General features: G+C 39.2%; 1 protein-coding gene across 2 annotated transcripts; it reads right to left on the bottom strand.

The window, feature by feature from the left end:
- Nucleotides 1-121: 121 nt before the first annotated feature.
- On the bottom strand, nucleotides 122-27,828 carry LOC131794323 (uncharacterized). 2 transcript variants are annotated; one of them, XM_059111839.2, is made up of 23 exons: nucleotides 27,145-27,828; nucleotides 15,966-16,056; nucleotides 14,502-14,705; nucleotides 13,405-13,528; nucleotides 13,075-13,253; nucleotides 12,628-12,849; nucleotides 11,736-11,852; nucleotides 11,385-11,534; nucleotides 10,763-10,906; nucleotides 9,862-9,990; nucleotides 9,303-9,434; nucleotides 8,721-8,903; nucleotides 8,437-8,568; nucleotides 7,829-7,972; nucleotides 7,599-7,733; nucleotides 6,685-6,828; nucleotides 6,208-6,240; nucleotides 5,826-5,951; nucleotides 4,585-4,668; nucleotides 4,263-4,421; nucleotides 3,228-3,325; nucleotides 2,641-2,785; nucleotides 122-2,537 (listed from the first exon to the last, which is right to left on the bottom strand). In XM_059111839.2, the coding sequence occupies exons 2-23, from the start codon at nucleotides 16,048-16,050 to the stop codon at nucleotides 2,512-2,514; spliced, it is 2,895 nt and encodes a 964-aa protein (XP_058967822.2). In that variant the 5' UTR covers nucleotides 16,051-16,056; nucleotides 27,145-27,828; the 3' UTR covers nucleotides 122-2,511. The 2 variants fall into 2 exon arrangements, with proteins under 2 accessions (XP_058967822.2, XP_058967823.2); XM_059111840.2 differs by lacking the exon at nucleotides 27,145-27,828 and adding an exon at nucleotides 22,981-23,045.
- Nucleotides 27,829-27,948: the final 120 nt, after the last annotated feature.

Below are 27,948 nucleotides of genomic sequence, written 5' to 3'. Positions count from 1 at the left end.
CAGTCAAAGATAAAAGTCAAAGAAAAAAAAAGAATATTTTTAGCATGAAAAGGACTCCCTCCACTGAAAAAAAAAGACAATCGAAGTTTCTTAACTAATATGATTTTATTGATGTCTTTGCAAACAAATGCGAACAAAATTATCGATTTCTTTACGAACATAACGGTGAAAAACTGACTACATAAATATGGTTAGAGGCAGATGATGCACGTGATTGAAGCGAGTCAATATTCGAGCTAAAACGAAATTCACGGAAACAATGTATTCAGCAAAATTAGACATTAGAAAAAATGGCTACCTCGAAGTGCAATAAAGTAAAATGCTTACCTTAAAGTAAACAGAAGGGGAACAAATCCTCTCTTCTTTGTGGAGGCTCTCGAAAGGCAATGAGTGCAAGCGAAAATCAGTACGTTCAGCGGATATTTACAAGAGAGCATCCTTGGAAGAGAGAGGAACTGACAAGAAACGGAAACTACTCGGAAACATCAGAAATATAACTTTGTGGGTACATTCTCTCGTAAAAGCATAATCACATGCTATGATGAGTATACTATGATGAGTATACTGCGTTCATACTCGTAAAACATCAGTTCTTCCTTGAAATATATCTATTTCTCTTTCTTTCATATCCTTCTTCCATTTACAGAGTGTAAAGTCTATACATCTATACCATTCCCTAGTCTCTTCATAGCGATTTCTGCCTTGAAGCCTCGAACTTGAAGGCGACAGATTTCTCCACGAAACCTCTTTCCTGATTTGAAAACAATTTAGCCCATGATTATGAGCTGCTCCAAGGGAAGAAAATCATTCTAAAATAGGCACTTATAAAATGGATCACACTGCCGCAAGAAACTACTTTTCCTCCAAGAAAAAATTGCTCTTGACTTTGTCGTGTGAGACGCACAAATAGTCAAGTGATCCGACAGTCACGTGACGTGATCGTCGTTGCAACACAACAGACTTGATACAAAAACTGTTGCAAGATAAGTTAACTTTTTTTAAAGTTTTTTTTTTTTTAAGAGAGAATAAGTACGAATGAGATAACTGACAATCGCAAAATGTCTTTGATAATTAAGCTTGTCTTCGATAAAAGTTTATATGATCAATTTAACTATAGCCTTGATCACAAACTTCGCACTAAAGATAAAAACACGTAAATGGAATAGAAAAACTTGTGGTCTTTTTAAAAAATAACTAGTGAAAATATCAGTAATATCTCTCGCTAAAATGATATATATGTACATTTTATGAAAATATCTAACTGAAGTGGTTTCCAAGACTTCTTGTGCTTGGACATCGCGCGAAACTTTGGCTTTTTTTTAATGCCTTTACGTCACAATGTTCATATGAACGCACTGGGTGTCGGCAAACTTACGCAAACTTTAAGAAAAAACTTATGATCTCATCTACACAATTTTCTAAAATAATTTAAATATTAGCCCTAAATCTTTAAAAGAACTAACTGACGCTGCTCGAAGATCAGCCAAGAACGCGGTAGTTTCTTTAGGCCATCTCCAAGAAACTGAACGAAATGAACGAAGCATGCAACTGTGTCCTTACGCTACTGAAACAGTGGAGGACGAATTCCAAGGCACCTAGGATTTGTTCAATCGCTTTCAGTGAGCGGGTTAAGGTGCTATCGTTGAACGAGGATGTTAAGTAAGGAAGAGGTAAGGAATAGCTTGGGGTCACAAAGTCTACGCAAGAACTCAGTAGCATTACGAGAAAACAAAGGAAAGAAACCAGGCTCATATCGCTGGCCTTGGGAAATGTCAGGTCGACTTGAGATGTCTATACATGGTTTAGCAAACGAGTCTTTCTTCCAAGACCTCCTCATGAAGGCCAACCTCGATCTGATATCCCTTAGACGGAAAACGTGAGGAATGATTGTGTTGACGAAAAAGACTTTGGAAAAAGTATCAAATTTGCGCTTCGTAAGCGAGAATGCACACTGGATGTCCGTCTCAACTCAAAATTGACATTTCCCAGCCGACGCCATGATTCATCTTTCCTGTCCCCTTCCCCACCCTCCCCCCCCAACAACTTAAGTTACAACGGTTGTTATATGCTATCAGAGGAATAAGGTGATCCTCTTGATTGTTGCTTTTCTCTAATCACTCCCATTATTGTTTGAGGCTCAGCTAAAACACTAAAACATTTCATGGGTCGTCCGAGGTTCGACACATGATATCTAAGCAAAATCGTTTCAATCATTTGCATATCAAACTCATTACCTAAATGTGAAGTTTGATGCTTTACCCAAGCCACTTTCAAAACTAGCGCTTCAAGCATAGCTAATGCTGCAAACGGCTGCATAATTTCCCCGCCTTTTCCATCTGCAAACCTATTATCTAACAGCAGAAGCGTTTCCCATTGCACTGCTTGCTTCATGTAACTAAAAGTTCTGGAGGCTTCTCCTGTTAACCAGGCTTCACAGTCCAAACACGGAAGCTTCCAGTGGCTTCTCCTTGTTGTCCAGTCTTGCTATCTTAAACACGGGAGCTAGCGTCCCTAACGTCCTCTCTTCATTTCATAACCTGATAATAGAGAAAATAAACGCCGAGATATATGTATTTTAGAGCGCTTACCAACAGGACGATCTAACTAACTTCACAGACTCTATTTACTGTCTCGCCTCACCTTTTTGCCTGCTACATCCGTACACTTCGACTCTCATACATATATTGTTGTAAGTTCTGGGATAAAACCGGACAAACCTGGCCTGAACGGGCCGGATCAACTTGTTGATCACTGGGGTAAAGTTGTCACAGTTTCCCGGTAATACCTTTCACCGAAAGAAAGTGAAAAAATAAAATTACTAACACATGATTACTAGTAACAGTAATTGATTAGTGAAGTGTGTTTGATCATTTGGTTCGAATTTAATTATACGTATCTTCTCATAACATTCAGACCAAAGCGCGTCAACCCGCGGGACACTTAGCCAGCGGGATTCAAAGCTCTCTCATGAAATCGAGGCGAGTGGTCAGCCAGTTCGAGATGGCGCCAAACCTTGAAATCGCACACGCCCGTCTCATTCTTGTATATGAGTCCTCTGGAATAAACTCATACCGGTGGTATAAGTCTATATTTTGCACCATGGTCGACTGAAAAGGACCTACGCTCAAATTCGTAAAAACCTTTACGATCTCTCTCAGGGAGGGGCATAATATCTACACTCCTTCAATTTAAATTACGTAGACTTAGAGAAAGTATTTGAATCTCACCCGAACTCTTCCGTTTTCCTTGTAACGATTCCATCGCACTCCGTCCTTGCTAAATGCCAGCTCATAGGATTTAACGTGCTCGTAATATTTGTCTCGACCTGACAGAAACAATAGTCAATTGATAATTCATAAGCTCATTTATAATTTGGATCTTCTTGTATTGTTTCGGGTATAAAAGTAATGTCTGAAGCCGTATGAACAGAAATGATACACTTAATTCAGATATCTTCTGGTGAATTGCGTTTCTTTCTGCGCTTCTCTCTAAGTAATGTTGTGAAGTTAGTTGTCAAAGGTAGATTTAGCCCCAACGTTACGTTACGTTTCCTGATTAGCGTGTTATGTTTAGATGTCTTGCTTTGAACCTGTATACCTTTACCAGATTGATCAAAATATTTTGTATGTTTGCAATGAACAACATGAACAACGTAGTTCCGGTCTGGGTTTTGTTAATGGTGTTCTTGTTTGGATTTGTCTCTTGGCCTTGGTTTGGACCAAAAACATAATTCCTGTTTGTGATTTTTGACTTCTAATTGCGTAGAATATCAAGTGCATTGTTCGCTCCTACAAACCCTGTTCGAATATTTGGGTTAGAGGTTCTACAGAGTGATTTAATCCTCCAAAATCGAAAGGCCTATAACCCAAAAATGTTCACTAATAAAGTACGTATGGATGTGTATAAGACTTGACTTAGTTTGTTGAGCTGTTGAACAGTTGAGGATTTAACTGAATAAAGAAGAAATTCCAGAAGAAGCGTGTGGGTTCCTCTTGCCTAAGCGAGTGTTCTAAAGCCAACCCCCAAAAGTTGGTCGTAACTGCAATAAGAGTAATTAAAGCATACAGGGGCAAAACTAACCGAAAGCACCTTTTTTTTATCTAAGTCCTTCGATATGGAGGAGATGGGATATGCACGAGCAAAACATGAACGTGCAAAAGCTTGTAGGGTTCGTACAATATGCAATTCATGCGCTCGTTCCAACTTCCGACCTCCACCGGTAACGAAGCTGGAGGTGTCCTAACCCTAAATAGAGCTTATACCTTGAGTGGCAACAGCTGTTACGGACTTAATCTTTCCAAGATCCACCTGTAACCACTGATTATGGTTCTTGTGTCTCGCACACCAGCCACCAATTCTCTTTCTGATGCGATCGTCCTGTAGATAGAGTCTTCCATTATATGGACCAAAGTCCCATGGACCTGGATTAGAAATAATCACAGCAAGTTATATTAGCGGGCTCCTTGCGTACTTAAAAATTCGGCAAGCTATGATAATGACAATACTTTTTTTTTCGATTTTCCCTAAGATTCGTTGCGAATATAATGGATTTTGACAAATTCTTAATGATCTCTAGCTACTTACGCGTGAAGAGACTCGATGATGCGTTAAAGGCACTGTCTGGCAGAGTGTTATCCCATCCTACTCCAAGGGGTTCAGAACAAGTTCCTGTGCAGGAATTATTTTCAGCGATAAGTAATGCAGTGGTAACCTCTGATTTTCAAGAACTACAAGAAGCAAAAGGCAACTGAAGGAACCAAACACGGAAATTACGATGAAACGGCATAGAGACTAGGTAGAGAAAATTTACTCCATTATTCGGTGCCCTGTTTTCAAACTAACAACAGGCTATCTGGAAGTCTCGTATCGTTACTTCCCAAACTGTCTCTTATTAGTGAGGGAGGGGGGAGGGGGATTAATTGGATCTTTCGGTTTTGGGGATTGGGTCAGTTAAGGTTATGTTAAAATTATTTTTCAGTTTTTGTGCTTTTTCAGCTTTGCCGGAATCTATGATTTTTTTTCCTTATCCAGCAAGTCTAACAAAGTTTGAATTCTCGCTGGCTCTCTGGTTTCTGATAAAACTCAAAGGCCCCTCCCAAGGATTTCGATAACTTTTTCCACAGGCGGCTTTCGATGATGTCATAGGCGGCTGTGCCGTGGGGCAAAACCCAAACAAGATCCTGGCTGCAGGAGATCTTATGGGCGGCGGTAGACCGCCAGTTACCCGCTTTTAACCCTTAAACTCCCAGATTAAATTTGTAATTCTCCTTACTGTCAACCATACAACTTTTATATTGTTAATTCAGAGAATTTAGTATTAGGTCAACTAATTATCCCCAATTGATCTCATTCTTTATTCTCATCACTTATCTGGTTGATATTGTATAGATATTGCAAGGTGAAATTCTGTCTTGGTCACTCATGGGAGTTAATGAAACCTCTGTCTCTCATTCGCTGTTAAAGCACCTATCTGCAGCAGCTATTGGGTTATAATGTCAAGTTCAAAATCTGCCTAGTTTCCAAGCCCCTTGTGCGTGTTGTGTTCTCAAACTTTTGCAAATTCAGGGCGCACTTCCTTCTTTTCCAGCTTGTTTCATTTAAAAAATGTGTAATAAAATAATTAGTGAATTCGGTTTTCGCATGATGTTATGAATTGTCAAGCCTCTTGTTAGCGTTATCTGCCTTTGGCTTCGGCAGATAACGCAGACCTCGGCATTGATAATTCATCATATCATGCTGAACATCATCCAATAATTTCTCAATATCAGATGGACAGCATTATCACGATAGTGCAAAGAAAAAAAAAAGAAAAGATGGTTTCTCACCTTCTGGCCTTACGGGTTCCTCGTCACATCCTAAAGTTAAACACGTCCTAATACAACGTCTTCGCCATCTAGTCGTGCACTGTCCTCGCTCGAGCCATTTTTTGCAAGGGTCATGACACCTTATACCTATGAGGTGTTACGAAAAGGAACGTAAAGTCAGGCAATGTACTAGCTTTGCAAAGGAACTCGGGGGAAGAATTGTCTACGGCTAAAGAAGAACAAAAACAGAGAAATAAGTCGCAATCCAGGATACGAAAAGTAAATAAGTGTGAAGCTTTATCTTAAAGCTACTATTTCCAACGTTGGCCGAAACCTTGAGGGCTTCAGGAAAATTTCATGAACCTGAGATCTTGAAATTAGGACCAAATTAAAGTGAACTTACCTTTAGGTTTAGCTGGTCGAGTTTTAACAGGTTCTGGAAAAGAATATACGAAAACAAACACGAAGCATTTTACTCTAGTTTGTCAATGTAAGCTCTTCGTCATCATGTGTTTCCTTGATTCTTTTTTATTTTACATGAACAACAAGGGGGGGGGCTTAAAACCAAATAGGATCTTTCCTCTGATAGTTGTACTCCAAACAGCCTCTTTCTTCCTTGAATTTCATCTAAAATGCAAGGTACACGTTGAAAACCAGTATTTACTTGAAAAACTGAAGATATCAATAGCAAAACTTTGCGGGAAAGAGGAGGGGGGGAGGGGGGTTTGGCTTACCTGTCTTTTGGTCTAACCCCTTTCCCCCTCTCTTATTCCAGTTTGCTATTGAGAAAAGTGATTGGCAAAACCACCGTCTTGTGCCCAGACTTCCTTTGGCCAAATAAGATATAGGTAGAAGATTCCACTCCTAAGTTAGTTGTTACCTTTAGGGCATGAATTGCAGGCATGTTGACACTTGTCAGTCATGAAGTCAGCCCTACTTTGACAGTAGCCGAGTCCAGCCCAATGCTCACAGTTAGCATCATCCATCTTATTTTTACATTTCTCTGCCAATTTTTTATCAACCTCTGGGAGAGAAGCAAATGAAAAACATGTTTGTCTGTTGCCCTTTTACACTCTAACATCACTATGCATTTACTCCACACTTTACGTTTTCTAAGGTGCTGACATGGAGAATTTGTTCAACAATGAAGAGCATTTTTAGTTGGTGATCATTTCCTTTATCCTCGTGACCTTAATATTTGATTCAGGGAAGATATCATAAGGAGAAATTAGATGCTAATCACTCTTAGGGGTCAAAGGCTTCACAGAGAAAATACAGATATTTTTCTCTCTCTCTATTTTTCTCTTTTATTTTCGGAGATACACTATCTACTTGAGAAGAAAAAGAGAGGCCACTGTGCCGGCTAAAGTTTTATCTGCCGAAAATTCCTCAGTAAGAATATCTTGTAGAAAAAAAAAATTGCTACACCAAAAATAAATTGATCTGTCTCATTCCCTCCCTGAAATACCTAAAGGTCCTCGAGCATAATAAGATTGCATACTGAAGTATAATTATAACATATTTCTTCTTATTTCTTCGTACTGTTCTCCCTTCTTCAATCATCGTCCAGTACTCGAGACGCGTAAATTTGGTTTTCACACTTTCGCTTCGCACCTCTTTGCCCAACCATGAAGATAACGGGCTGGAGGAAGACTCGTCTCCTTCGCAGCTATTCTTTGGGATGTCACGCGACGCTCACCCCAAGGGAAACGGCAATGTTGCGTGACATCCCAAAGAACGGCTGCGAGAGAGACTGGAAAAACAAAGAAAAAGTAATCTGGAAGAATGCGTTACCTGGGTAACAAGCTTCACAGCTCAGTGGGCATTTCTTGTACATGAATTTAGAAAAAAGATTACAATAGCCTTTTTCAGTCAATCTGGGGCAGTAAGGGTGCTTGTCAATGCATGGCGAATTTTGAAGCGTGGGCTCTGAAAAAATATGATACATTTGAATGAGAAAATGGAAGCATATCCAGGCAATATCTGGCTTAGCTGGCAGGAGAAATGTGAGGTAAGCAACTTACTAATCTGGTACAATCCGATCGATCGGCAGAGGTTGCAGGTCCGTTTGCAATATTTCATCATGTACAGTGCTCTAACGTGACAGTCACCCCTTGCTGCCCAAGCGTTACAGGATTTATGCTTGTCCTTGCATGGTGCTGGCATCTCTTATAAAATCAACAAGAAAAAAATCAAACAGCGTAAGTATGAATTTTCTTTTGTTCTCACTATATATAATCCAGCAGATAATAAAACACTGACTGTCTAGACTGTTCTAAACATTTGCAATAAAATGTACATGTGCTCCTATCGGGAAACAGGCGTGAACATGTTTACACACACATAAGTATTCGACTATGATTTTGAAGGCAAATACAGGCCGCGATGGATGGGGAAAAGGGGGATAACTTAATTGACTCGTTTTGAATTACAAAAGTCACTAACCCGCTTGCTAACGTAGCTATTTACTCTTTTTGTTGGCGTTTTTCGTCGTTGATTTTGTCAGTTGAAATGAAGCCATGTGTAATCAGGCAAGCTCAAAGGCTGCTTGAATTATGTAAGGAAGAGCAAATTGACGAAAAAGTTCTGCCATAGACAATTTAGAGTTTTGTATTCGATATTAAGGGCTTACCTTCTTTTCTATTACACAGTTTACAAGTTCTCTTACAATGAAACGCCATGTATTTTTTCTTGTCCGCCTGTTCACAGTATCCGCGGCCCTTCAGTTCTTCACACATGATGTCATTATCTAAACATTTTTCAGCTAAAATCAAACAGCAACCTCTTAGCCATAAAATCCAAAGCTTCCACTCAGCGCGCTAACATTATAAGTTTTTTTGACTCGCGCGACGGACTTCGCCGCAAAGAAGAAACTGCATACAATCTAGGATATACACACGTCACTGAATGACTTACTTGTGTGATCTGGACTCATGCTAGAACACAGGTTACAACTCCTTTTGCAGTACTCTCGCATGAAACTCTCTCTGTGGTCAGCGAAACAGTAACCAAGCCTTGACCAGCCGAAACAGGCTTTCATTGTGTCCACACAAGGAGGTCTTCTTGCCGGTTTTGTTTTTGCCACGGTTACATCTTTGTCTGGAGTTCAAGAAATATTAAAAGAGGGAATGTACTTTGTTTGTAGGCCTTTTTGAAATTGCTTGTTTGCAACTTGCCAACGGTCTGAAATTTTAAGTCACCGTTTGTAAATGTCGTTAAAAAAAAATTGCTCGAAAAAATTGGTGACTGGTAGTTAAGATGTCCCAAGTTTAGCTTAATTTCTCTTGAGTAAGTTGTATAAACAAGACAAAAAAATAGCAACTACAATAAAAACAATAAAATAATATAAATTGTATACTGTATACCCTAAGTTCTTACAGTTACTTCTTCTGTGCGAAACACTGACTTAAACTGTGCGGTTAAAATGGTGTCATCCAGAGTCGCTTTTCAAGTTTTTAATTATCCATTTTCTACATATGTATAAATTCACACACTTACAACAAAAGTTGCAGGTCAAAGCGCACATATTTCTCATGGAGTTTCGCTCGTTTGGTTTCTTTGATTCGCAGTATCCTTCGTCTTTTAGCCTTTTGCAGCGATATTTCAAACGATCCCTGCAGTCATGGGTTTCTACGATCAAAATTGGAATTCTCGTTACGTCAGAACACTTCTAAATTAAGTTTCGTTACTCCAAAACCGAGGTAGTCACAACGACCAATCCACAGGAACGAAAATAACCTAAAGTGCCAAGCAGTACTCAAAGTGAAAACGGGCAAACTGCCAAAAGCGCGGGTAAGCGCGGGTGACCAAGACGTAATTGGTTTTAGTTTCGCATCTGATTGGTTGAGAGAGGGGCGCAAGTTTTTTTAGACGATAAAAATCCAAACAAAAATTGTGAATCGACGGAATACCCGTAATTTGATGAGCTCGTAAGAGCCTGGAGCCCATGATTCTCCTCCCCTCTAAGAGAGGAACATAGACTGGTCTTAAGAGAGTGGGAAAAATCTCGTCCAAAGTAATAAAGAGAACCGGTATATTGGATGAGAAAGTCCCCTACCAGCCACGCAAAATCCACAGCTTCTCCTGCACGCTTGCATCATAACGTTCTTATATGCCTTATCGGTGCAATATTTCCACCTGGACCAGGCACGGCAACGTGGATCCATGTCGATACATTTCTCGTCAGCTAACGATTAATCAAAGAAATTCATGGCTTCTCTTAAGGGTAACAGTTAGCGTCAATGTTACCTTTTTTTCAATACCTCCCCACCCCCCCCCCCTCCAAACAATGAGTTGTGACCATTAGAGCTTTCGACCAAGTTGATACTATGTACCTATTGATTGGATGGGAGGGATGCGTTTGGCCGCCACGTGAGTCGGTGAAGTGTACAGTGCAGTAGAGTGTAAAGTGTTAGGTGCAAAGTATAAAGTGCAAAGTGCAAAGTGCAAAGTGCAAAGTGCAAAGTGCAAAGTGCAGAGTGTGAAGTGCAAAGTGTAAAGTGCACGTGAATCAGTAAAGTGTACAGAGTCGGAGGGCTGGAAGGTTTAATATCGGTCTCCAGGTTAGTCAGGACCAAGTCCGGCTCAACTTGTCTCATTCAAATATTTGTAAAATAACCGCCCCCCGTTCTCTTTCTTCCTTTCTTCTTTTCTCGCGGGGTCGAATGGCTTTGTACGTCCCTACTTTCATTGCTTACAGCCCTCAAATAGTCATGCGCGGGGCTGTACGGCTCATATATAGTACTGGAGTGTAATTAGTTATTTTGCACAGATCACCTGATTCGTTTGCTTCTGTTGGAGGTGGTGATAAGGATGGGAAATTTCAAGTCGTGCCATTTTTGTTCAATCCATGACATGCCGCTCATTCTTGTCGTTCGCCCACTCTCCTCTCCCTCCCCTCCCCTCCCTTTTACTCTTACCCTTGTATATCATTTGACAGTTAGACACGGACAACTTACTACAGATGCGACAGCTTTTCCTACATTCCACGCGCATTATGTCTGGTCGACTTTCACAATATCCGCTTTTTACCCAGAGTTCACAAGCGTCATTTCTATCTACACATTCACCGTCAGGTTTTTCTGATGGTTTAACCTCAATTGCTAATAAATAAAGAGAAAAAATGAGTTATTAGATTCGGTTCTTGTGATATCCAGAATGATCAAGGTCAAGGCTGGGGTTACGATAACCCTCACTGAGGCCTTGATTATTCTGGATATCACTAAAAAACCGAATCTAATAACTGTTTTATTAGTAGTTTTTGCGTCTTCGCTGACGGCAAGCAACACAAAGCGAGCGAACTTAATATGATTACCCTTAAAATCATGCACTGCGGTCATACATGACATGATTATCCGTGACCGTTAGTGTTTTGTATAATCTGCAGCTTGATGACCTCCCAAGCGCTGATTTCGAAAATTCACTGTACGCTTTCGGCCAATCAGAAAAGAGAGAGTGAGTTGAATGTATCATAATACCCCTTATTTGTGGAACCTGTGTTAAGCGACCACCCTGTATATTTAGCTGTCACCCCGTCATTCCCCGTGGGTTACCGCTTAACACATGTTCGACTGTTGTTACCTTCATCACAGGCGTTACAGCTTAACCTGCAATGCGTGAGTTTGATGTCCTGCCGTGCCTCGCAGTAACCTTTCTTGGCCCAGTAAGGACAGGCTGGACTTGTATCTTTACAGTTTAGATCTTTCGTCGTCTTTTTCTTTTTCTCTGTCTCTGTTTAAATAAAACCGTTAATTACCTCAGTATTCAAATGTCACAATCATTATGCATCATGGACATCTCATAGAAATTATTTACTTGATTAGTCGTTATTTATATATTTTCAGTTGAAGACTACTCACTTCTCTCATTGCCGCTGTTATTTGCGATAGTTATGGAGCTAAAAGTTGTCTTAGTTGGTATTGCAATGTTTACCTTCTTTTGAGCGGAGACTGGATCCTCTGATTGTTACCAATCCTCCTTCGCCAACGGCTCTTTTCGCTCGTCTAAAAGCTTCAAGACTTGAATTATTCAAAAGTCTTTGATTTTTAGCTAGGGAGGAGACAAAATGATGTCACTGAACAATTGACAGCGACAAACAGATCAACAGACACTACATACAAAACATGATGGAAAGATAGTCAATCTCCCTTTCGTTTGGCAAGCGTAATGGTATCTCTTCTACTTAAACGGGCCGCAATCCAAGAAATGTATACCAGTGTTTCAAACATGTAAGACAAACGTAACCACAGCGACTAAAACGTGATTGCTCAACATCTGATTTCGGTTTGAAGAGAGAGATAACTAAAAGAAAGTTGTCAAAGATTATGAAATGTTTTTAATTGTCCCTATGAATTCACCGTCAACGCGTTTTTCTCAGACCACAGTAATTGTGACCTCGCCCGGGAAGGGGCTTGTGTTACGCCGCGAAATGTAACAACTTTTGACGCAAAATGTAACAGCTTTTGACGCAAATGTAACAACTTTTTAACGCGAAATGTAACAACTTTTTGACGCAAAATGAAACAACATTTTTAACGCGAAATGTAACAAGCAAAATGTTACAGCCTCGAAATAACTGGGAGACTTGGACATGAGCCTTGTAAATAAAGTGTAAATTGTCGAAATTACATTTCGGGTTAATGTTACATTTTGCGTCAAAAGTTGTTACATTTCGCGTTAATGTTACATTTTGCGGCGTAACAGCTTGTACTCAGTTCACTTGGGGTTCGGGAGTCTAACCACTTCCGTCCTACAAATCTGTCTGCAATAATGCTGGCACGTTAAAATTAGATTCCGATTTGTTTTAGAGCTAAGAAAGTCTTACCATCACAATTGTACATCCTTTTAACCTGAATCGCGTCAATCTTTGATATCTTTCTGTAGGGCCGGACTTTGTGCGCATCCTTCTTCAGGGGTATAATTGTTTTTCTTCTCCTTGATCGCGAAAAAGCGTTCAGTCGGTAGTGCATGATGCTGTTGTAATCATACGGCGTATCGAAAGAGTCCACAGCTTGCCACGTCTGTTTGAGGAATGCGTGTTCCCAGCCTGTGATCGAAGAAGAAGTAAATTGATTCTAAACAATCCTTTACATCGGAATGCAGATACGAGCAGTGTCTCATGAGCAAAATGAGCCAGTTTCTCCAGTTTACTGCGTGAATCTGAACACCTTATTACCATCCAGCTCTTTCTAAAAGTTAGAGTAGTCATGACCGAGCTAATATCTAAAATTCTATGAAAAAGGGAAAACATAACCTAATTCATTTCATCTACCTCTGTTCACGTTTTTCCAAATTATCTTCACGTACTCGTCTCTGTCGGGTCTGCTCTGTTCGTGCCAAAATCCAAGCACGTGACCTAGCTCATGTGCCATCACGTGATGGTACTCGCACCCGAATCCGACAGACACTTCCCGGCGTTCATTTCGAGCCTTGCCTACTGTGCTGTAACAACTGGATGCAGGTCGAGAGAGGGATGTAAAACGAAGTCAAACATTAAAAGTCGAAAAGATGTGCGTATATCAAACAATAACTCGATTAAACGATTGCTAGAATTAAAACATGGTCACAAACACTTTGATCTAAAAAAAACCATTTTTCTCACTGAGTTCCTCGAAAGAAATTGACGTAATCCTTCTCGTTGGTTCTTTCTATAAACTTGATGCAGGTTTTCGATTCCCAGTCATTCATAGCCAGTCGGATTATTCTTTGCAGTTCTGGCATGTTTTCTGTGTAGCAATAAAAGTAGGACAATAAAAAAAATGTTATGATTTGATTTTTAAATGATCTCAAACAATGAAGGTATACAATGCGGTATGCAAAACTGCTACCAGGTAAACAGGGGTTTCAATAATTTTTGTCATGAGCTGCTGCCGATGGTGTAATAAGCGGTTATGACGCAAGGTAAAATCCAAATGCGATAGCTTGCTCGTAAGCTAAAATGGACGGCGTTGAGAGATTTCACAAGCGGTTGTAGACTTCTGGTAACTGGTGTTTAGAAACCCGTTGGTAAACAAGAAGGAAATCCCATTTGTCTTTGTCTCGCACTGATCATCAATAGAAATGGCGGAGAAATGGCTGGAAATTTTCACGTTTACTAACTGACATTTAGAGAAATTTAGTCCCTTACATGAATTCGTCAACTTGATACTAAGCTGCATGCAAAACTCAAATAATAAAACAACAGCTAACAGTAGCGTGGAGGATAAATTACATGAAAATCATGATAACTTGTTAGTAATTTCATGTAACTTGGTTTTAACTTCTAAGAGAATTTGCAAGAAGTAAATGACAATCCTCGACTCCCAACATTTAGACTTTTGAGTTGAGCTTTGAAAAGCAGTGACGCTTTGAGCTACGAATTTGATCTCTTTTATTGGCGCGCATTGAACACACAGCAATCCGTTGCAGAGGACTTCTTTGCCTATAAATTTCAGCCTTGACTTTGCGAACACTGAATCTGTAGCTTTATATAAGAGAAGTTTCTTAGGAAGAAGTTTCTTAGGAGGCTGAGAAAAATCAAATTCGACTGATTGCTTCCAGCAATGCCAGTAATGCCCTACCACTGGTCAATCGCGCTCAGCAATGGGGTGATGCTATCTACAAAAGTGAGCCGCTCGAGAGAACATCAGATGTTCAGATGTACTCCGTAGCTCAAAAACGTCCTTGTTGATGCGGTTCTGTAATTTCTGAATCACTTACGCAAGCTGCAGTCAAACTCATACGGTATAACTCCATTATCCCAAAGCAAGGTTTTCTCTCGTGTGGCAGCTGGGGGTTTTCGTGGAAAACCGAATTTATCCTTCGCACCTTCAGGCACATCAAGTAGAACTTTTTGATGATCTGTAAGTTTAATGTCGCCAAACAACCAGAAATCCGGCATGCTCCTTGGACTGGAGTTCTCTTCTGTCAAGAAATGCAATAACAATGAACTTAAGTCACAGCCAAGGGAGGGGATCCTGGGGGGGGGGGGGGGGGTATGTTCCTTCCATCTCGTAGCAAAGAAAAAAAAATAACTTCATCAATAAAGGACCCCCACACCCTGAAAGTGTGGAACTCCTCTAAACTCTCAGTTTGTGCTTATCCACCAGTTCTCCAAATCCTGACTCTGTTTCATACAAAACTATGTCATTCTCCACAACCGTTTTCAGCCGATCTGGCCTCTGAAAAGTGTACTTGGGTTGCAAATCCATCAGGTTTTTCGCTTCAGTTTTGAAAAAAGAATGACAAAATTTGCTTGAAAATTCGCTCGAATGTTCTTTGTTGTTGTTGTTGTTGTTGCATTAAGACACAAATACTTTTCTTCGCTCCTGTGATTCCCTTGAAAATCAATATCGACTCAAAACCATTATGGTCTAAATATAGATCTGTTTACCAACCAGCGGCTCAATAACCCAATCCGTATTCGCTGTCTACTTTCGCTAACGCTATCCCCTGGGGTTATTCCCAGTAGTCTCATTTCATCTTTTGTAATGATATGTTAGTTAGTTCGGGAACAGTACAAAGATTACTATTCTTGTGATCTTATTAGGCTACTCCAAGTTCGCATAGTAGAAAACTCCACTCTTCACTTCCCGTGCCTCGATTGAAAGTAAAAGCAACGAGAAGACTTATGCGCTACTGTAAGCTTGCAACCCCGAAATCCTGACTGAGCCGTCAGCTAACACCGAGATACTCCTGGCCTGCAGTTTGCAGAGTGTGACGTTTTTTCTTTACTCCAAGAGATGAAGGAAGTTTTACGCAAAGTGGGGTCAGCATCGGTCATCAGTCGGATTCTAGACTCTCCCGTTTTTCTCTCAAAAAGACAAACGTGTTTGAAGCAAGAGTTTTGTACGGAAAAAATAATGAACATTCAAGTGTCCCAGTGCCGTGACTGTTTATATTGTGTTTTGTACCGCACTGACACGGGTAAATTTCAAAATTGTCAATCAACTATTGTAGATACAAAAATCTTTGTCGTGCAGCCTCGATTTAGGTGACATAGCTTAGCTGCTTCGTTGAAATTGTTTTCCACATCGTATTTGTTTCATTACTCTGAAACGAACACTGCCCTGACCCCAAAATTTCGCAGTTACAAGATCTCTAGAAATGTCTGCCTCAAAACACTGTAAAATTTTCATAGCGGATTACTCTTTCATCCCGACTAATACAACTCCATAAAATTACCTTCATTGTCATTGTCACTCGGCAGTTCAGCATTTGACAACAACATTGTAGTCATCAAGAGAATCCACGAGATCTGAAGCCACATTTTGCTCTAAACAAAGAAACCAGTTACATGTCATCAATAAAATGTAAGTTATGTAATTTCTAAACAATGTATTGAGTTGCTTCAATCTTTCGTCGACTTAATTAAGATAACACGAGACTTCTCGAGTCTAACCAAAATTGTGATAACTTTATGCATACCTTGTGACTTAAAAATATATTCAAATTGGCCTTTTATCAGGAATTCGACTGGAAAGATCTTTTACTACGATAACATGACCCCCTTCACAGCTGTTCCAAATGGCCTTAAGTATTTAAAAATTCAAACTTTTACACCTTTGAAAAGGCGTGATGCCTGATATCCAAGAATGAGAAACAAAACTTGATCGGAAAGGGCGGATGTGTGAATAAAAGATGTCTTTGAACAACTTATTTAAGCTTTTTGAGAGATGATCGTTCTTGAAATAGTTACCAAAGACTGCCAACCATACCTATGCATTTAAACTTTCGTTCACCGAAGTCACGTTTCAGGGTGGCTGAACAGTAACAAGACAAACGTTTTGCAGTTCCAGAGAAAAAAGCCATTGGATTCGATTGCCTTACTTTAGAAGCGCTAAGGGAATAATCTAGTATCATACATTCTAAGAAGCTCGCAGCTTTTTTTTTATTTTGGTTGTTCTTATTTCTTTTTGCGTCCTTGTTTTGTTTTTCTACAAGTCAGCAGTTGTTGAGTAGGAATCGCAAAGATTTATAATTGACTTCAGTGCGAGCAAACTGAAATAAATCATTGTTATCGAGGTTTTGTCTGCAACTCTTATCATCCACAACTTGCCAACAATGGCGCATGAAACAAACCCTGAACTTTGAACTATCCCCTGATAATCAGTCATTTTCATAAACACCAGACGATTTTAAAACAGCACGTAAGGCCTCTCGAAAATTGATGTTAATCCGTCAGCGTGGTAAATGGCAGTATTCAAATCTCTTTAATGGTTTTTAAATAAATCACGAGTAATTAATTAATGAACCATCAGTGAATTCTTTAACAGGTTTTTTTTTAAAAAACATCATTGTTGCAGGTGAACAAAGCCATTAACGTGGTTGACAATTTATCAGTACAAAGCAGGATCTCATTCATAGAGTGTAATAGGCTTCCGCAGAAAGCGCTTTCAGTGAAAAAAAAATGGACAATTTTTTTAACATGTCACTTCAAGTACCGCTTCCTTTCAACATAATTAGTTGAAACCCAAAACTTGACTTCATTTCTCCGACTTAGATGCCCTTGTGATAAAAAATTCCCTTTCATTTTTGTCTCAAGTGCTCAGGGCAATTTAACAAAGAGAACTTGAATCTTAAAACCTTCGGATTTCGCAATGCAGTGGTGAATCTTTTAAATACACAGAAATCATTAGTGAGCTCATTCACATACATTCGAACCTGAATTAAGCGGTCACCCTGTATTTAGCGGTCAGTTGTCAAAATCCCCAATTTGTTTCCCATTTATCACTGTAATTTTTACGTCAAGTAACTTTTATTTTATGTTTTCCTCCCAAAATCAAAGTAAGTTGTATATTCGAGCGAGATTCTGTGCATGAAATGGTCAATTATGGCATAAGGAGGAGTTGTTCAACGTTTTTTACAATGCCCCTAACCTGTGGAACCTGTATTAAGTGGTCATTCATTCCCTGTAGGTGACCGCTTAATACAGGTTCGACTGTTATAGTTTACAACTGACGAGCGTTTTACGAGGCTAAGATCAGTGGTGTTTTCAGTCGATAACCGAGCACATAATGTACCCCTTTTTCTTCCTTATCTATTTTCGACATTGCTGATCTTTGTAGTATACGGGGCGATTGTCACCTCGGAACTTACCACGTGACCATGTTAGTGAAAAACGATTTAATTTTTCCATGCCACTGAGCCTTAAACTTCTAATTTTTTTTTCTACATTTATCTAAACGGCATCCACCTATATAAGAAAAGCTCAAATGAAGGGCAAGAGGAGGTTGAAGTATTTTTTTATCTTTTGTTCCTCTTAATTTGCAAAGAACTGAAATCACAAGCGCCATGTTTGTATATGTATTTATCCATACGAGTAAATGCTGTGTATGTCCAATATCCTACCCAACCTTCATTGTCGTTGAAGACGTTTACCGTACTTTAGATTGTCTGAAAGAAACTCGATACCTAGAACCTAGTATTAGCTGAAAGATTTCAAGATACCACGTGTTCTCATTCTATTTGTAGCATCGAGGTTCTGTATGTTTATAAAAGTGCTGACGTAAAATACGTTTCAATCACATAAGCGCCTGTTAGAAAGCGAACTATCCTCGAATAAAACTTGATGTTCATAAATAAATTGCACAACGAAACGGCAGAGGCGAGAATTTATTCGCCTGACAAAAGCCAATTCCCAGTTGTAGAAGTTGCAGGAAAGTTGTAAACCGATTTTAGCAAAAAAAAAAATCCGTTGTATAGATATCGCATTTTTTTAAAAGAATGTTAAGAAGATTATTGAACTCCTTGCCGGATACTTTCTTGTTCAGCTGCGGAGAAAACCAACCCTAACAAGATCTAATTAGAACAGCATCTGTTACCTTCATTGAATTGTTATGAAATTTAAACCAAAGACTCGGAGATAATTGTAACAGTGAAGCAAAGCGTTCGAGCATCGATCGAGCATGTCTTACTTTGCCGTTTGACTCGACTCGAAAGATGGCGATAAAATGATAAATCACTCCTTAATGATTCAGTGAGTCAGTCAGGATCGAGTGAAGTTGCTAATAACGAGAGTGGAATGCATTGCGTCTAGAATGGTCGATCGGTTTTGTGAGATGAATGGAAAACGCCCTTGTAGCTGCAGTCAGATAAATTCACAAATGGTGCCATGATTAATTGAACTAAAAAGTCTAAAGGGTGAAGAAACTATGCACTCCACGCTCATTATGAACAGAATAATCTATTAGTGATTTTCAAACGAACCTCTTCAAGTCCTTCTGCCTTCGCACAATCGCAAGTGACCTCACGTACAAGATTAGTTTGGTTCAGTTAACAAAGCAGTTATGTCATCAGAACTCAAACTTAACCAATCGTGCTCACCATTAAAATGTCGACAGTTTTTTTAAGAATGATTCATAGGTTTTTTTCTAATAGTCTTGTTCCTTCATGGGGCATTCCACTCATAAAGTAAAGAGGCAAATCTGTCTCTCTAGGAGGTTTCGACTGAAGGGACTTAATTCAATCAAGAACACAATTCCATTCTATTCTGTTCTATTAAGAACAAAGACTATTTCACAATCTTATTTTGGGACAAGTAGGTGCTAAATTTTTCCTAAATGAGTAACTAGCTTAGGCGGTGGTTTTGTACGAAATGTGCATAAATTTAATTGCTTAAGGTGGCTGGATACAGTCTTTTTTTAGCTTAGCTGACTGGCTATATTCAGAGTGCTTAAAACACCAACTCTATCCAGTGGCGTTTTCCAAGATTTTCACACCTGCGTTGACCCCAGGATGGAAATTTAAAATTATGGGCCGGGGATGGCAATCGTTAATGTTATGATAATTTTATGGGGAAATCCTGGCTAACAGTTCTTAGGACGGTCTGAAAAACCTTTGATAGATTTTTTTTCGAACTTCGGGATTTTGATATTCAGCGTAAGGCCTCACTGTTGAAACTGGTTGAAATTCACTCGGCAGTGAGGCCCCACCCTAAAGGTGAAATTTAATTCTGTAGTTCAACCCCTAAGAAGTAAACACAAATCACGAAAGTTGGAATTCGAACCCAAAAACATTCGGATTTTGCAGTGCAATGGTGAACCGTTAAGCTCCACAGAAATCTTTCGTGAGGTCAGTCATATTCTCTCATAGCTCAATTAGAGTGGGACTACAGTGTGTCCGAAACTCACACCAAATCCACGCTCTTGGTACGTCTAAACTCATTTGGCTGATAAAACGCAATTGACCTTCGTCAGTCGTTTCCGCTCATTATCCTTAGATTTAAACTTTTACCTTTTGCTTTTAGGAATTACCTGCTTTTAAAATCACCCAAGGAAACTTTAAGTCATCCAGGCCTATCAATAATTACCCTTGAACAGCGCAGATTGAAAAGGCAAATCGATAAATCCATGAAATCCTTTCTTGAGAGGCAGGAAAAAAAAAGGAGTTAGATTTCTAAGGTTTCAAGTTGATATCTTTACAAAGAAAACACTGCGGATCATACGTATATTTTAAAGCGGATGAACAACATTCAACTTACACAAACAGTGTTTCAAAAACAGATCAATGAAACTGAACAGCCTTTTGGTGGACAATCTCTAGGCTTCATCTTTGGAAGCGTTTTCAATGGCAGCCTCGCTTTCCGTCTGGATAAACAGTACTCTTTTGTAAAGTGGGCTACTGACATACGCTGTGTTGTGCAATTGATGTAAGTACATCCAAGAGATTATCCTCGGAATAACATCAAACACGTAACAAAGAGGCAGATTTCTTGGCAATCAGGCGACGACTGCGATTAAGACCTGTTCAAACTTCCCTTTAAGAAGTTTTAAGCCAGTACTGATTATCTCATTGCGATATCAAGAATTTCTCATGGTAACGCAAAGTTAGAAAATGTCCAAAATCTATGCAAAGTAGGGAAAGGAGCAATTTTAAATTGCAAATCGCCACAAGAATTAAAAATAAATCCAGTGCCGTTGCTTCGAATGCCCAATACGAGCAAATAATAAGATTCCTCACCATCCCCTCCCTAAGGAGATGGTTTAGGTGTGTGAAGATGATCAAACATGGCATTTTTATATGACCATTAGCTTTTGTTCGTGAGGAGAACTCAAGGCGTCAGAGTAACGTGATAACAGCATAGTTGTGGTTTGACCTACTTTTAATCATTTATGCCCAGCGGTCTGATAAGTTTATCATCTTATTTATTACTGCCTTAACGATAATACTGATTTAAGAAATTACACATAAAAGCTTTATCATGTCAAAAACCAAATATGCGAATGAGCTGTGATAGAGGAACGGTTGTTGATAATAAATAATACAAACACTCTTTTATTACGAAGGTGCAAAACTAGTATCTGAGTTTTTACGCGATTTCAATTTATAAGTTGCAAACGTAAATATGAAAAATCAAAGTAATTAGTTTTCCATGCCCTCAATTCACCCCATCCAGGTCGATCCAGTCGCGAGTGAGACGAAACGAGATGTCGGCAAAGATGATAAATAAGATAGATATGATCTGCGTTGGATGACCGCAGTTTGTGTTTCAATTTTTTTATCTTGTGATTTCAGTTTAGAGTTTCGCTACCAGCTTTCATACATATAGCATTACTACACGCTAACCTTCGCTGCATTTCCGGTTTTTACAACACTATTTTGCAACCACGCCCCAAATAGGAAATAAGCCTTTACGCACCTGACAGCGGCCGATACAACAGTTTAATTAGGTATTTCACCGCACTTCCAAAAGACTTCCGAAGTTCCGGTATTCTGCAGCAGTCGGTTACACGTAAATAATTCTCAGACCGCACAAACTTATTAAAATATTTCCCCGGGAGACAAAAGTAGTGGCTAAGAATTCTGCGACTTGCTGGATAAAAACTTGCAATGAATCAGTTTGTTTTACATTTCCGGTTATGGCTGGGGAGTTTTTTCTTTCACGGCTGGAGATGAAATCTGACAGGTGAAGATTAACCTTGAATGGTTTTTTCTCGCGCTGCAAAGCCGCATATTCTTGAATCTTTTAAGTTAATACTCAGAAAACCATTATCTAGCGAAATAACCAAAGCGCATTACCAGGAATGAGAAAACAAGTAAACAGGGCGAGAGGTTCGAAGTTCTCTCTTCGTCATTTTGGCGTTTGAGACTAAAGCCACAATACCTCATGCAATACCATGAACAGTGCTACAGAAAAACTCAAAACTCATTTACTTTTAGCCTAAGGGTATAAAAAGTTGGATCCATTCCCAAATTGTTGTTGTATAGACATCTCGTGACCACCGCATTCTTAGTGAAAACCATTCACGATAGCTCTAATGTAATCAATACTTTACTCTGCTGCCAGAAAATATGTATAGCAATCTCAGCATCCCTTTGATCGGTTTGCCTCTGCACGTCTGATATGAACCTCTTTATTGTTTCAACTGTTTTCCTTTTGATTTGCAGAAAACGTCTTTGCACAGTTTTAATATGAATAAAGCATTTATAGCAATGTTGCCTTAACTCCCTAAAAGTTTATCCAAGGGTACCTGTAACTGAAAAAGAGGCCTTTCCCGACTTGTTGGAAGAAAAAAAGTTAATGGCTGGAATTCGCATCCTTGATACATTTTCTTTTGTTCATTTATCCCCGACTCGAACTTTGTTATTTCATTGTAACAAATTCAATTCACGTCTTTGTGCATAAATGGGAGTGAAACGCGCTCGATACTTACACACAGAGACACCAGCAGTACACCGAATTGTTCTCGATTTTCTCATAGTTCCTCAAGTTTTCCTCTCAGATTAGATAAGTTCTACATACGGCCTTATTCTCGCTTCGATCGATAACATCTGTTTGGCATAAAAAATCAGGCTAAAGTTCGGCGCCATATATACTGATCACACTAAAGCTTGCCCTGAGCAACAGACAGAGAAATCTTTAACATCAGAGAATGAAACATAAAAGTTCTGTTGCAGCCGCTTACATCAGTTACTTATTTCTTGGACTCTCTTCAGGCAAAACGTCAATCTTCCTCCAAAAATAATCTGCAGTTCTATTGCAAACGAAAATGTTTTTTCCTGTTTCGGTTCAAAGATAGCACACGCTAGCATAGGTTTCCTCACACGTACATAAACATAAATATTTTGAAAGGAGCTAATGTTTTGATGTCACATTTCGTAGGCTTACTTTTAACTTCATGCACACGCAAACGGACGGCCAGCTATACTATCTAGAAAAAAAAATATGTAGCATTCAAACGATACAGAACGCGCTTACCTGTGTGACTGAAACTCAGACGAAAATGCCGTGCTTCTCCAAGGTTGGGGAAATGCCAAACCGCCGATGATCGGTCATTAAAGTGGTGTTGTTCGAGGGTGAAAAACTATCCTCCCCTAACATATGCTTAGGTGAAAGGTCAAACCGCGACGAGTGAGCGAATCTTTGGTTTCAATAGAAAGAGATCATTCCTTATTTTGTAGTTGTCTAAAGATGACATTTTAAGCTCATATTTAACCACATTTTAATTTTTAAAAACAGTGTTGACATTTTGCTGAAACATCAATGCGCGAGTTTTGCAAGTTACTTCTATATTTGGGTGAACGTCAAGTTTAAGACACACAGTTGACGTAATATTTTGACATTTAGAGTACTAAATTCCGGATGCTTTGTTGAGCTTAAACACCTCTATCCAAGTTAAGTGAACCCAAAATCAGCTTTTCTTTAAATATCATGCATCTCTCAGCGTCTTTGGTATGAAAACAAGATTATCAAACAACAATTACACTGCGCTGTTGAAGTTGGGATTTCGTGCGGTGAAATTTGTAGAATCACGCTGAAATTATCGCCAAAATACACAACTTCGTCTCTCCAAGTGCATAACTGAAAGAGACGAGACGCGAACAAAGGAATCAATTGTTACAAAAATGGAAGCGATCCAAATCGTTTGATACTAAGAAATGCGGTTAATTTTAAATGAGCTAAGCTAGTTTTAACATGATATTTCACCAGCAGGACCAAAGCATACCTTGGCAGTACATTCCCAGTTAACAACAGCGAAGGACAAATCCGAGAAAAGGTTTGAAAACTGAGAGTGTACAAAATTACTCTCGCTCTCATTTCAGATCTTAACTACACAAAAATAGTAAAATAAGGAAATTTTTCTCTTATGGACTTTGTCCTTAAAGGCGATAAGCAGTCCTGATGTGGCTTTGAAGTGACAGCAGTAGTCAATAGTCTAACGATGAAGTTGGCGATCTGAAATTCTCCTAGTTGAAAAAGTAGATAATAAAAACACGTGCCCATGAAATTTGCCTGTGACAATTGGTCGCATCAGATGACCTACAAAATATATTTTTCCTTTTCGTACAAGTTATTGAAAAGCAAAATCAGTAATATGAAACTAAGCTTAAACTCATTTCAAAACACTCATGACTGGCTAAAGACACAAAACGATCATAAACATTGGCAAGGAATAAGGTCGTGAAAGATTGGCCTCGAATGGAATTGGTCAAATGATACGCTTTTTCCTTCGCAAAGACTTCGAGGATTGATTAGTTTCGTTCAATAATCGCTTGATTCATATTTACGTTGATCGTCACTTTAAAAAACGGTGTTATCTGAGGGGGGATTGTGATCTACTTCTGCAAATCACTTAGTCTTGTTACGCAATACAAACGATGCAAACAAAGTAGATTCCTTTTCCAACTTGACGCAGAGCCGGTTGCTGAAATACTGATGAGGTGCGACTGGTGAGTCGGAAGCTATTTTTTTAACCATTTCGGTCAAAGCGTGAGGCAATTTCAGATATTACGCGATTTTTCACTAATTTGACTAACTGTTGACATCACGTGCCACTTTCGCTTCACCGCTCACGTTATCTTTCACGTTTCTATGTGCAAACCTTTTCTTATCACCGCTGCTCAGGACGAACCAAGGCTCCGAATCGAAAAAAAGCCATTCGTATCCCCCTTGACTTTTGAGTCGCCATGTCAAAGAACAAAAAAAAAAAAATCCCTTAGTTATATTTGGTCTGTAAATATTGCCAGTCTAAGACAAAAAATTAATAAAACATAGAAAATACATACATTTGCAGCGTCGGGGGTCTTAAAAACGTGCTTTAAACAACAAGAAATTACATCCTCTCAAATTATATAGTTCAGTTCTTAAACTTGGTTACTGCGGTACGCTTCTCAATTGTGCCTGCCTTTCATAAGGCCGCTGTTATCCAGAGCTAAAACATGAAATGTATTTTCGACTTGGATAGCCAGAATTTCTACATTACTTGCAGTATTTCAACTTTTTGAAAACAACTCGCGTCGACGTAGCGACTTCCGAGTGCGGTAATTCAACCCCCAAGTAGCAGCTTCCGAAACGCGGTTTCTTCTACAAAAGAAAAAAGCTGAGAACGATTCAATTAGGACTTTCAACGCACGAATAGCCTTTTATTGACAACAGCAGTTCTGATGAAACATGATGGTCCTCAACGACGGTCCTCGCACCCCTTTCTTTAATTGTTCGGTCAAGTGCTTGCGATTTATAAAATAAATGCTGTGTTCAGAAAAAGAAGTTAGTAATGTGAAGTTTTAAATGGTACACCCATTGGTTAAATCACAATATTTCATTTGAGGCGACACAAGCTCAGGGACAAAAATGGTTGTTATCTTCCTGCACATTTTCCATAGGAAAGTGTTTAAAAAGATGACTTTTAACAGTGTCGTTTTTACATCTAGAACTTACAATTTCCACTAACAAATTCACTTCTGGCCGTGAGTGAACTAGGCTGGAAAAAGTTAGATTTTGAAGTACTGAACTCATCATGGTCTCATTCGAAAACCAGATGTGGAATTGATAACTCGGGATCCTTACCTTTCTTTACAGCGTTTATTTCAACATTTTTCTAAAATGCCAACGATTCAATTATCAGAGAAACCAGATACAGTGTTCATTTGGGTGTATTTCGGGTCGAGTATGGCGCCAACCCTTTTCTTCCTAAAGACCAAATTCCCACATTTAAATCATCCTAATGAAGGAATATATTATGAAGATATGTTCTTTTATCGTCCGATTTATAAAAAATGGATTTAGGTTACGGGCAGTTTTTTTTCTAAATCAAGTTCTCAAGTTTGTTTTTCTCCTCCTCTAGCATTGAAAGAGACGCTTGTAAACAAGGTTCAATTCGATAAACCTTTACGTCCGTAAAGCAGAAGTCGTGTGAATTTCTTCAATTATTTCATCGTATGCTATGTAAGACATTCAGCGGTGTTCAGTTTGCCGATTCACCACCGCAAGGATTGTATGACAAATCCGACCGGAATTCAAGCTAGCAAGTTGTTCCGTTACTCGAGCACGTTTTGTGAATCCAAATAACTTGATTTTTTGAAATTGTTTTTGTAACTGCTTTGAATGATTTCCTTTTCGATTTTTGTTTTCCTATTACAGAAAAGGCGGGAAAAAATTCACTGGTGCATTTGATGCCATCGACGTGACCCAACAGAGTACACGTGTTGAGAAGGGTTACTGAGGTATTCGCATGTGCGCATGGCCAGTTGATGCTTTCACCACTTACCTCTACAACTGACAGGCACTTAGTTTATCAAATAAATAGGTGAAAATTGGATTTTAGAAGAGAGTTGAGGAGCACCTAAAGTACTCAGTATTAATTTTTGGAGAGTCGCGCGGGACGCTTGCGTGACATTTTTAGTGCCATACGTGACATTTAGCGTGACCTTAGCCTCCTGTTTAGTTATTGCTCTCAAGTAGTTGACTATGTGCGAGGTGATAAGGGGACAAATTCTTGAACAGATGTGCCTATTTTTGTTTTCCATCAACAAATATAACACGATGATGAAAAGAAACGCATTGGTATGTATATTGTGTTGTCATTATTTGCCGAACGTGCTCAGTTGTTTATGAAAAACTGAAAAAACTTCGTCGGATCATTCTGCCAAGACTCTAAGCATCTACAGTTTCACAATAAAAATGACATTTTGTAGATGAACAGTGATTGAAATGAGGCTAATTATAGCTCCAACAATTAACACAAAATCACGAGCAGATGATCTTTGTTATATAAAAACTAATAAATCGAACATTGCGCACTAACAGCTTAGTCAAAAACACGGTGGAAAGCTTTGATGAAAACAATCGGAAGTCAACCATAATGTCAAAAACAGAAATCGGCCGTTTACAAAAGCAAAATTCCTTGTTCGCATTTGCATTGATAACAAATATTGCATGAACAATAACCTCATCGTCAGGTTGTCAAAATGCTTCCATTCCATTGTCTCAGTTCATGAATGGAACAATATAGCTTGTCGCAGGCAGTCTGAAGAAGTTCGTCGTGTTTCCTACGGTGTTCGGATAAGTTTACGAAGTATTCTATTATACTTACGTGAAAAAAAGCCATGAATGCAATCCCCAGATTAAATGTCGACAACTTACCTCTCCGTCTTCACTGTCCTAAAGCGCTTCAAGTCGTAGGGTTTCGTACCCGTGGCTGCTGTTAGTAGTTTAACCCTTCGCCAATAATCCTGTCTTCCTTTATATTCGCTTTACAGGAATTTGCTTGGGTCTCAATACTTTGGCAGCTATTACAACCGAGTCAAGCTACAGGAGTGATCTGCAGTGTGGTGGATTTGATTTACATCCAAGATCATCTGCTTGAACCCCCTTCCGTTTCCGGCCACTTAGCGGGTCTTATTTCCGGCTGATTTTCATCGCCCTGGAGGATATTATTAGACCCTTTGAAAAAATGTAAGGTATATATTGAACATTGAAAAAGGAAAGAAAGAAAAGAAAGAGGCTCGAGAAGATTCTTACCGCAAGCAAGAAGTAACTAGCCTCAACTTTGGTATGTATTGTATTTGCTTCAATAAGATGTGTCGTGTTGATGTCTCAAGAAGGACAGGAGCGAAAGCTTAGCAATGTTCATTTTAAAACGTTTCTCACTTTAAAAGTACCCACGACCCATGTTCTCTTTAATTTCGTAGTCAGAATTCTATTTTGTCTTCTTGTTTCGGACAAGAGGTCGAATAACAAGGCGTGGAATAATTCATGCAGTGAAACGTTTAGTGGCATCTGGAAATTTCAACGCTTAAAGAGGTGCTTGACTTTTCTTGGTAAAGCAGGTTCAGGAGGTTTCGGTGTTAGTGGACCGATGCCAAAACTAATTTTTGTCTAATGTCGACTTTCGGTTGTTTTTAAATCCCTTTAATAAGACTCCGCATGGCTTCGCTTATGAGACTA

This window comes from Pocillopora verrucosa, chromosome 3 (assembly GCF_036669915.1).
Source record: "Pocillopora verrucosa isolate sample1 chromosome 3, ASM3666991v2, whole genome shotgun sequence".
NCBI classification, from domain to species: Eukaryota; Metazoa; Cnidaria; class Anthozoa; order Scleractinia; family Pocilloporidae; genus Pocillopora; species Pocillopora verrucosa.
Note: the sequence above shows the minus strand (reverse complement) of the source record. Positions and strands in the feature narration are given on the sequence as shown.